Genomic DNA, 11,239 nt, shown 5'->3' with positions numbered 1-11,239 from the left:
TTTGTTGAAATAATTATAATTTTCACTGCTTGAAAGTTTTTTCGAAAAGATTAGAGCTTGTATTGTATTTTCTCACGTTTAATTTTGAATATTGTATATTTTTGTAATATAATTTTTTTTTAACAAAATAATATTGTAGTTTCGTAAGATTAATCGAATTTTTTCTCACTTTTTTCTTAAAACCAAATTGGCAGAAGGTTTTTATTTTTAATTCAATTTGATTATTTGAAAACTCTTGTTATTTCTGTGAAAACAAATTAATTGAAAAATATCGTTAGATTCTAAAAAAAATTGTTAGTTTTTTCTGTATTGTTTTTATATAAGCAATCCAATAAATCGCAAAAGATAAGATGTTTATGAAAAAATGTAAAAATATAAAATACAATTTTGTTTAATTGTTTATGCACGTGCTTCTTGAGAAAAATTACTTAAAATTTTAAAATAATACATATTTATTTAACAGTTGGTTGTGATTATTTACTTCATGATTTTTCACCTTGGAAGTTATTTACATGAGATTACGTATTTAGAATAATGTCAGATATCGTCCTTTAAATACTTTTAAAATAACTTGCGTGCTGTTTAGAGTATTAGTTTGTGATGGTCTTTTGAAATAATAAGATCTCTTATTATATATATAATATATGTATATATATTTTCGGTATTAATGGTTTATGGCAACAATGAGAGTTAATTGTAATCATTATTTGCGTTAATTATTCCAAAGGAAAGGAACATCTTAATAAGCACACAGCTTTATTATAAAAGTGAGTTATTATTATAATATTGTAGAATACATTTAAGTACATATTAGAATATTTCGTATCTTTTTTTTAAAAAAATGCAACATATATGTGTAGAACACATAATTGATATCAAAGTATAAACATAACGAGCACAGTTTAATTTCTTCTCTCTCAAAATCTATTATAAATTTCGTTTTCATTATTGAAATCATTAATTTAATGATTTCAATCAATATTAATGTAATGTAATGTCAATCTATTTTAATGTAGACGATTCCCAGCATGTATCACACAATATCATGTAGAAATTATTTTAAATCCAGAAATTTAAAATCGAACAAAGATATTTTCTATATACAAAGTTTAAATTTTATACATATATTTTATACTTATTAAGTAAAATGTGTTTTATATATATATATATATATATATATATGTTTGCATAAAAATATTTATTAATAATATCTAAACATTTTATTCTACACATTTTGCTAAATATCTATGATTAATAATCTTTCTAAGAAAACATTAATTGTAAGTATAAGTGTATTAATAACAACGAACAGATAAACAAGAAAGAAAAGCCTAATTTTCCTTGTTAAAAAGACTGTCATAATAAATATGAACGAAATTTAATTTAATTCGATAGATGTAAGATAATACATTCAAAATAATGTAAATAATAAAAATAAGATTTTCCTACATAATAATAGTGTAATTTGAATGCATGTTATAACACAGGACAAATAAATAAAAACTAGATCATAAGAATCAAATATCAAAGGGCGTGCTAAACCAAATAAACAACTTTCAAGACACATCAATAATATAACGCATAAACAGTTGCTAGGAATTTAAGATAATTCTTCTCGCTTTGTGTTTTCTTTTCTCAGCTAAAACGTTTTATTACATTTTTACATTAATATACTTAATATATTTAATTATTTATTCCAATATTAGGTATTTTAAAACTTTTATTATATATGATAAGAATAGTCATTTCTCAAGAAATAGTTATCATATTAGTCAAAGATTTTAATAAGATTTGTTTGAAGCTTCTGACTCAAATAATATGTCTTGTAATACGAATTTTTTAATCACTATCTGCACAATTTTAGGATGCTGAATTGTTTTTTTTTTACACAGTAGAAACAGTTCTCCATTTACTATACATTACTATATATACATTTTTAATTTACATCTTTTTTAGAAAAGAAACATTTTTGCAGGTTGTCAAAGTAAACAATTAAAATGGGAGGTTTAACACTGTTATTAAGTGGCATTCTGACATTTGTAGCTCCAACGGTTTATTCTAATAATACAGATGAATTAATACCATTAAATAACATAATACCGGAGCATTATAATATCAAACTTATACTACGTATTGAAGAAAATGTCTTCTTCGGCGAATGTGATATTTACATCAAAATTCTTAACGAAACGGAACAGATAAGGATGTCTGCAGAAAAATTGGCCATATCGCAAGCAATATTGATTAAAAATGATGGATCGTCTAATCTGAATAAAGTTGTCGGAAATATGTATGATTCTAAAAAGAATATTCTTATCCTTTATTTTAAGAATAAAATACCACCAGGCCATTACATCTTAAGTCTAAGATATAGCAGCTTTTTTAAAAGAAGCTTTTCACAAATTTTAGATTTCCCCTCTTCAAACGAAAAGGAAGTAATGTGAGTAACTATTTAAATACATAGATTTTTATATACCTATCTTTAAAATATATACATCATTCGTTATTAATTTTTACTAATCATATCGCTACAAGATAAGTAAGATTTAATTACGTATATGTATAAGAATATACTTGATAAAAACAACACTATTTAAACATATAGATTTCATATACAATTTCTCAAAATATAAACATAGTTATTTTTATTTCTATGTTATTATGTTTATTGTAAATTATTACATATTTTATTGTATTTCTTTAATTGAAAAATTTAAATCTAAAAGAGATTTGAATAGTAATTAAATGAGAGTTTTGAGTATTTATACATATATACCCGAAAAAAAGTCCATATAAAATTGGCCGTATATGGATTTTGTCAATATCTAAGCATATCTTGCCAAATATAGTTATATATGATAATATGATAATTAAATAAAATTATATATGATATCATATGATTTTATTTAATTATCATATAATATCATATATGACTATACTTGGTAAGACATGACATCAGATATTGACAAAATCCATATATGGCCAACGTTTTTTCCCGGGTATATATATATATATATATATAATAGGAATATTTTTTATATTATTTATATAGTTTTGTATATTAATTGTGAAAATATCGTTATATAATATATTAAAATATAATTAAAATATATAGAATAATAATAACAGTGAAGAAAATGAGCTGTACTTATTTTTTACATATAATTTTGTGCGAAATTGCACATTTGTTTATACAATATATATATATATATATATATATATATATATATATATATATATATATATATATATATATATATTTTCGTAATATGTATTTTCAGTATTTTTACATTTCATACTTTTATGCTAACTTAACTATAATTAAAAACTTTTTTTTATATTTCGTTATTTTTGTTACATTTCGTTATAAGGTAAATCGTTTCAATGCCGTAGATGGTTGTCCGCAACACATTTCCAACCAATATGGGTTCAACGAATTTTTCCATGCTGGAATTCGTCAAACAGTATCTTTAATATCTCCATAAAACATTCTAAAGAGTATAAGACTTTATCAAACGCGCCAATAAGAGCAATAGATTTGCATGAGGATGACATGCAGTGCACATATTTTGACAGCACTCCAACAATGTCCCCTTATCAAGTATCAATTGTTCTAACTAATTTTTATAATGTTATTTTTACACGCGATATTATCATGTGGTGCAAAAAAAAATCCGTAAGTTCCCTGCAATTTGCAATGTCAGTGACTATAAATATCACTTTATATTTAAAAGAAGAATGGGGCCGTTTGCAACAAATATCAAAAGTAAATTATATTGTAATTCCGAATTTTATAGAGCAAAAGGATAGCTTGGAGAATTTGGGTACCGTCACTTATAAGTAAGTACGCGATAAAAAGAAATATTAGCTTAAAATAAAAAAATATTTTTGATTTAAAATAGCAGAATTACACATATGCATATTTTTATGTGTCTGGTTTGATTAAAAATATAATATGTAAATAACATCCAGACATAGAGATCAAGTTTACTTTTAATATTTAAAATTTAAAAGCAATCATATTAATATCATATGTATTTAAATTTAAAAGCAATTATTTTTAGTATCATATATATTTAATATCAAGTATCTTTAATGTTATAAAATAACAATAACATAAATAATGTGATAATTAGTAATGTAAAACAATATATGTATATTGATTTAGATGCACTTAGTTTTTTATTTAAATTGATGAAAAATTATAATTAGTGCAGTTTCAGGTATTATTTTCTTTCTCTTTTTTGAAAATAATTACTTAAAAATATACATTAAATTCAAATGATTAAATTTATCAAAATTATTCTAAAATATGTATTACGTATTTTCCTATTTCTCACACACACAATAATCGTACCATAAAATTTTTGCATGTATAAAAATAAATCATTTACCAAAGAAACATAATTCTATTTACAATAATAAATAATTCATATACAAATATATAATTATATATAAAAACATCTAATTCACATAAAAAATATATTCATATATATAAATATATAAACATAAAAAATATGTAAACATATGTAATAAAAATATAAATAATTTATATAAATATTATATAAAGAAAAAGATTTTTATACATAATTGTATTTTTTACAAATAATTCTTAGTGAAAGAGATATTATCTACAATGAGGAAAGTGACGAAACTCAGCATAAATACAATGTGATGCTCTTAATAGGATATAAAATAGTACGAGAATGGTTTGAGAGTAGAGCCAATACATTTTGGTCTAACTCATTGTTGAGCAAAGGTTTCATTGTGTTCTTTGTAACGGAAGTCATCGATCAGGTTGTTTCAGATACATAATTAGTTCATGTAATGCCTGCCAAAATATATATATACATATATATATATATATATATATATGTATATATTAAAATAATATAAAATATATTTTTATATAAATTCGTATAAAATACATATTAATATAATATAAAGTATACATATTATTTATAAATTCTTCTTCAATTAGAATTATAATTATAATGATTTTATTATTTTGAATTTTTATATCCAAGTAAAAAGATTATTTACATACCTATACATATCCATATATATATTTAAATTAAAATGATTTTGAAAAAGCCTGTGTAACAATAAATTTTAAATAATTTCAAAAATGTTTAACTTACAACAATTATATTGCATTTTATTTTTCAAAATTACTTTATTACATTTTAAATTATATTATAATAAAAGAAAAAATAATAAACCTTCTTTTACGAATAAAAATTTTCTTTCAAAATAGAGTATACAATATTCTGGGATGGCAGATCTTTTCGTGGTTCAGTTTCAACATGAGTGTCTGAATTTTGATGATGGCAAAATTCCGCTTGAAATTTATAATCACATCAAAGGTATAATTGATTAAAGATTATTTATTATTAAATAATTACTTATAAATTCTTATTAATGGATGTCTTTTTTTTGCTAATAAAACAAAATAAATAAAAAATTGACGATGTATATATATATACACAGTTTTCATGATTAATTTTCGTAGTATCCGCTATATTGCGCATGTTTTATGATGCATTTATAATAGAGGCGATTCAAAAAGACTTACATGTATATTCATACAACAAGTAAGTAAGATATAATAATATAATAATTACGTAGTTACACAATTAGAGTTAAACATACAAAAGATAATAGTTGAATGTTTTATAAAGTGTTTCTTTTATTTTGCGTTTGTTTTCTCACTTTTTTTATTATTTTTTTTAGTATCTTTAATTCTGAATATTTTAATATATATATATAAATATGTATAATATATATAATGTATATATATATTATAATATATATAAAATATAATATGAAATACAATATGTAACATATTAACAATGTTAAATTTTCTAAATTTTGTGTTATTTAGACGCCATCATCTTGATAATTTCTGGGAAGCTCTAAAAATTGCTCACAATAAAACACATTCAACAACATATAACATGGAAACCGTAATAGAACCTTGGATAAAGCAAAAGGGATATCCTGTGTTGAATGTATTACGAAATTATACTAAAAACAGTGTGAACATATCGATAGATATTCTCAACATCTCGAGTCAAGATCGATCGATACCTATGACCTTTACTACACAGACGAATCACAATTTTACTCTACCACATCTTTGGATTCATTCCCCAAAAAAGCCGTTATTTAAATCGTATGCTAACAGTTATACATTTAATCTAAATCACAAAGAGGATGGTTGGATTATATTTAACATACGACAAACTGGTAAACGAAGTATATATATATTATACTACCCTCTTCAAAAAATATCCGATCTTATTTTTTTCTTTTTTCCGGAAACCAATTAATAAATGAAATTCATTACAGCTGTAATGAAACTTTCTGCGCATGATTTTTTTAGCTTTAGCAGCAAGTGAATGAAGTGCTACAAATATGTGTAGTTGTGAAAAAACTCAATGGCAATAACGTTGATTAATACGCTCTGTCGTTGCAAGTGTAAATGCGATTTATAAAATTACTACAGATTGATTATGACTGGTAGTAATTTACTTTAGTAAGGCTAAAAAAAAATAAGGTCGAATACTTTTTAAACAGAGTAATATAGGTATTTGAGTATTTATTTTATAATTAAGGTTTTATATTATTTCATATATTTATATATATATATATATATATATATATATATATATATATTGTATATATAATAGGTACTTCATACATTATATATAAATTTATTATATATAAACATTAACCTTCGTAAAACTATCAAATATTATACACATAATATTTTCATAAAATATTTTATATATTGTTTTCTTTTTGTTATAAAATATTTTATATTACCTTAAAAAATAAATATTATTTAATATTACATGTTAAATATTACATAATACTTATGTTAAATATTACCTATACTATTCAATATTGCATAAAATATAAGAGAATATTTTCCTTTCAAGTAAAAGTCTTCTCTTGAGTAATAATATTAACTTTCTGACAATAGAGACTAAAATTATATTTTTACATGCACATATATGAATAAATTTCCCTAAACTTATCTAAACTTACATGTCGTTTATGATTAATTAATTAATATTATAATTAAACTACTAGCATTTAATACACTATTTGTAATTAATTATCAAACTACTAACAATTAATATAATTTATTAATTATCATAATTAGTGATTAAAGATAATTAATAGATAATTAATAAATAATTTTTGTAAAAACACGTATGTCATTTTTTAAAATAATTAATAACTTCTTTTAGAAGAGCTATTACAAAAATTTCTTGAATTATACATTCATATTAAATAGATAAAATTGTAGGTGATCATATTAGATAATTTTTTGTGGAAAATTAAGGGAGATTTTTTATGTAAATATACAATATACTCTTTTTATTTTTTCTTTTAAAGAGCTATACTTATCTACAGAAAAAGGTAAAGATCAAACTTTTATTTTTTTTCTCAAATTCTGGACAAGATAAAAAAAAATGAAATTTGGTGTATATTTTTATTAACAAAAAAATTATTAATATTTTTTTAATCTTTGCACTCATTATATAAAGAAATGAAACCGTGCATGATAATATATTTTATATTTTTATTTGAAACCTATTGAATTTACTTATTGAATTTAAGAAAAAATAAAAAACAAAAAGTTTCCAAAGGTATTAAGCTTTCTAATGAATATTTCTAGATGGTCACGTATTCCGCCTTATTAAAAAGTTTTATAAAAAAAATGAATCGAAGTTGCTAGTTTGTCATTTCCTTATATAACGATACGAAAATATTACAAAATTATTAATAAATAGTATTTGCTACTGGAAAATGTCAACCAAAGTGCATCAATTTAATTTATCCAAAATTTAAGGAAAAAGAATAAAAACCTAATTTTCATCCTTGATAGAATATAACTTCCTCCGTGAGGAAGGATATAAAATGAGTATATTAATAAATTATCTCCTAAAATTTTTCTCACTTATTGAGAATCACCTTATATATAAAATTAGAAGTAAAATATATATGTAGTAAAATAGTAAAAATAGTTACATGTGATCAAATAGTGTTTGTATAATACATATAATTTAGTCATTATTTATAATCAAAATTACTTTTTAATTTTAAACTTATACAAAACATTTTTTTTTTGGAATTTAATTCTCTAATTTAAAAAAATATATAATTTATTTATTATATTATATATATACATTTTATATACAGCATATTATCGTGTCAACTACGATGTCGAGAATTGGAGAAAAATTGCTAAATATCTGAATTACGGAGAATTTCAAAATATACACGTTCTGAATCGTGCTGCGATCATCGATGATGCGTTTCATTTTATCTTATTAGATAAATTAGATAAGAATGTATTCTGGAATCTTTCCAGATACTTACACCGAGAGGAAAATTACTTAGTATGGTATCCTATGTTCAAAGCTATTGAATTCATATCAAGAACTTTTCCACTTCGTGACGTTAGTAACTTACAATTTGTTAAGGTAGATAATAAAAAATTTTAAATAAAAACATATTACATATATATTACATTATTGCAAAACACTTTCTAAAAAAATAAGTACTTTTTTGAAAAATTAAAACATATTGCTGAAAAAAATACATGCTTTCTTATAATCTTATTTAGATCAAAAATAAAAATTTTAAGAGCAAAAATGTTTCTTTTTTAATTTTATTTTTATATTTTATATATTAAATATATATATATATATATATATATATATATAATTATAATATGCGAAAATTTATTATATTTATCGGTTTTTAGGAAAGATTGGGCAGATTGTTGGATGCATGTCTTAATAATATAAAGTATAAAGAAGAATCTACGGACAAAGCTTTTACTAAAACTTTAAGGCAAGAAACCGTAAAATGGGCATGCCTTCTCGAGTTTTCCAAGACGAATTGCAGAAAAATGGCCAATAACCAATTAAAACAATATCTTGAAAGCCCTACAAAGTAGGTATACATAATTTTTTTATATAACGATTATCTTATAATTATTTTTTATTGTATTTTGTATAATAGAAAAAGGGATATATAAATTATTTAATTAATATACAAAACTATATACTTATAAATTTCAATAATAAATTGTCTTTTCATTAATATTGTAGACTTTCGCCGTGGTGGAAGAAATGGACATATTGTTATGGTTTGACGATAGCGGATAATACTACTTGGGACCAAGTGTTGAATGAAATAAGAGGAGATAATGATAAAATTTTATATTTTCTAAATTGCCCAAATTATCTGGTTGAAATAAACAAGTTTATATTAATATCTATTACAAAAAATGTAAACCATAGTAAGTTTATTCCGGAACAAAGTTTTTACCCAAGTTACATCAGATTAGATATAAAACCCAGTACAATAACTCAATTTGGATTAAGACATTTTCTTTTTACTATTGCAAATAGTACGAAAAACCGTGCAAAATTAAACGCCTTCTTACATAATTTTGAAAAAATAAAACCTAGGTAATATAATATATATCTTTCTTCATATTATATGTTACATATTAGGCTACATAATTATGTTGTTATATAATATGTTATATAATTATGCTATTTATATCAAACTCATGGAAATCTAATATATCTGTTTTATTATTATAGTCAAGTCAAAATGCTTACAGCATTAGTTATTCTTATTAATAACATATATACTATCGAACAACTTGATAAGGTAATTCTCATTCATGAATTTATATGTATATATGCTTACTTATTATTATTACTTATTACTTATTACATATTATTATTTATTTTTGAATGTTATATATACATTTTGTAATGTTAAGATAATTATTTTAATGAGATCGAGAAATAATGTTGCTTCAGATTTTTATAGTGCAAGACTAAAAATATAACTGTAGATTAAATAAAATTATTGACAAATATTAAAATATAATTTATTTTAGATAAATTAGTTCATCAATAGTACTTTGAAAAAAAACAGTAGATATTATTAAACATGACTTATCTTATTAATTATTCAGGAAGAACAATCGTATAAGATACATGTTATGAACAGATATTATATTTTTATATTATTCAGCTTATTCATATATATGTAACATGTATGACATATATGTACTGTCATGTTTTAATTAAGCTAGAAATAATGTAACGTGAGATTCTTGTAGCGAGAGTATAAATTATTGTTTATTAAATGCTAAAAACTTTGTTTAAGGTATACTATTATTTTCAAAACTTGAAACCAGATGAAATTAATAAGATGGAAAATAAGATAAGAACACGTTTTCTTCAACTTACTTTTCAAACGAGCTTACTTGAAAAAATTAATCCAACATATCAATCTGACAATTAATGATTGATCACGAAACGTACCATCGAATCAATAGTATTCGAAAGAGAAAGAGAATCACTCTATATATGTAATATTCTTTGCGATTCTTATTATTTAAAAGTAAGTCTTGTCAATAATAAATTATCACGGTAAATACCTCTTGTAAAACTTGAGATCATCAACTCATCGTGTAACATATTGCTTATATATTTATTGTATGTGAATTGTATTTTCAATAATATTTTCTGGCGAATTAATAAAGAACTGTTTTGGCAAGTTCCGCGTTGAGATTGTAAAACAGATTGTCAAAGCAGTAAATAAATTAATTAAACTTTGTGCTTCTAAATAACTTGTTTTGAAATAAAAATAATTTTCTTGCTTTAATATTTATATATATTTTAATAGTATTTATAGACCTTTCCACAAATCCAAAAAATAATTAATTTATTGCAACAATCTTCATAGTCATATGGTCATATAGTCATATTATTGTCAGAAAAGTTTTCTAAATGACGCAAAGGTTTACTCGTTTTATCGATATAGTACAATATCAATTGGCAACATGTCTCTCTTAGAATCGTTACATATTAATACATTTTCGCTGTCTTCAATCAGACATTTATCATTCTTATTAATAAAATATTTGATCGCATGTTATTATATTGTTTCTGACACGCTGAATAAAATAAGTTAAAGAATAAAAAAAATGCAAATAATAAAAGAAAAAATCATTGAATGATTCTCATCGAGAATTCTAGACATGCATACTGATAAAGAAGATTAAGGTCGACAATAAAATTGTAAAAAATGTAAAAACAATGTAATAAGAAATTGTGAAAATAAATATAAAATTATTATGTATATAAAATTATTAAGAGACTACAGATCGTATTTAAAAATTATTTAATTGCTT

General features: G+C 22.1%; 1 protein-coding gene across 2 annotated transcripts; it reads left to right on the top strand.

Moving 5' to 3' along the window:
* Positions 1-566: 566 nt before the first annotated feature.
* On the top strand, positions 567-10,710 carry LOC140669596 (glutamyl aminopeptidase-like). 2 transcript variants are annotated; one of them, XM_072899593.1, is made up of 12 exons: positions 567-767; positions 1,976-2,440; positions 3,394-3,840; positions 4,617-4,797; positions 5,258-5,366; positions 5,513-5,594; positions 5,885-6,249; positions 8,215-8,498; positions 8,783-8,973; positions 9,132-9,494; positions 9,633-9,702; positions 10,210-10,710. In XM_072899593.1, the coding sequence occupies exons 2-12, from the start codon at positions 1,998-2,000 to the stop codon at positions 10,345-10,347; spliced, it is 2,673 nt and encodes an 890-aa protein (XP_072755694.1). In that variant the 5' UTR covers positions 567-767; positions 1,976-1,997; the 3' UTR covers positions 10,348-10,710. The 2 variants fall into 2 exon arrangements, with proteins under 2 accessions (XP_072755694.1, XP_072755695.1); XM_072899594.1 differs by having other exon boundaries at positions 9,132-9,322; positions 10,210-10,342.
* Positions 10,711-11,239: the final 529 nt, after the last annotated feature.

The sequence above is a fragment of the Anoplolepis gracilipes genome, chromosome 9, assembly GCF_047496725.1.
Source record: "Anoplolepis gracilipes chromosome 9, ASM4749672v1, whole genome shotgun sequence".
NCBI lineage: Eukaryota > Metazoa > Arthropoda > Insecta > Hymenoptera > Formicidae > Anoplolepis > Anoplolepis gracilipes.
Note: the sequence above shows the minus strand (reverse complement) of the source record. Positions and strands in the feature narration are given on the sequence as shown.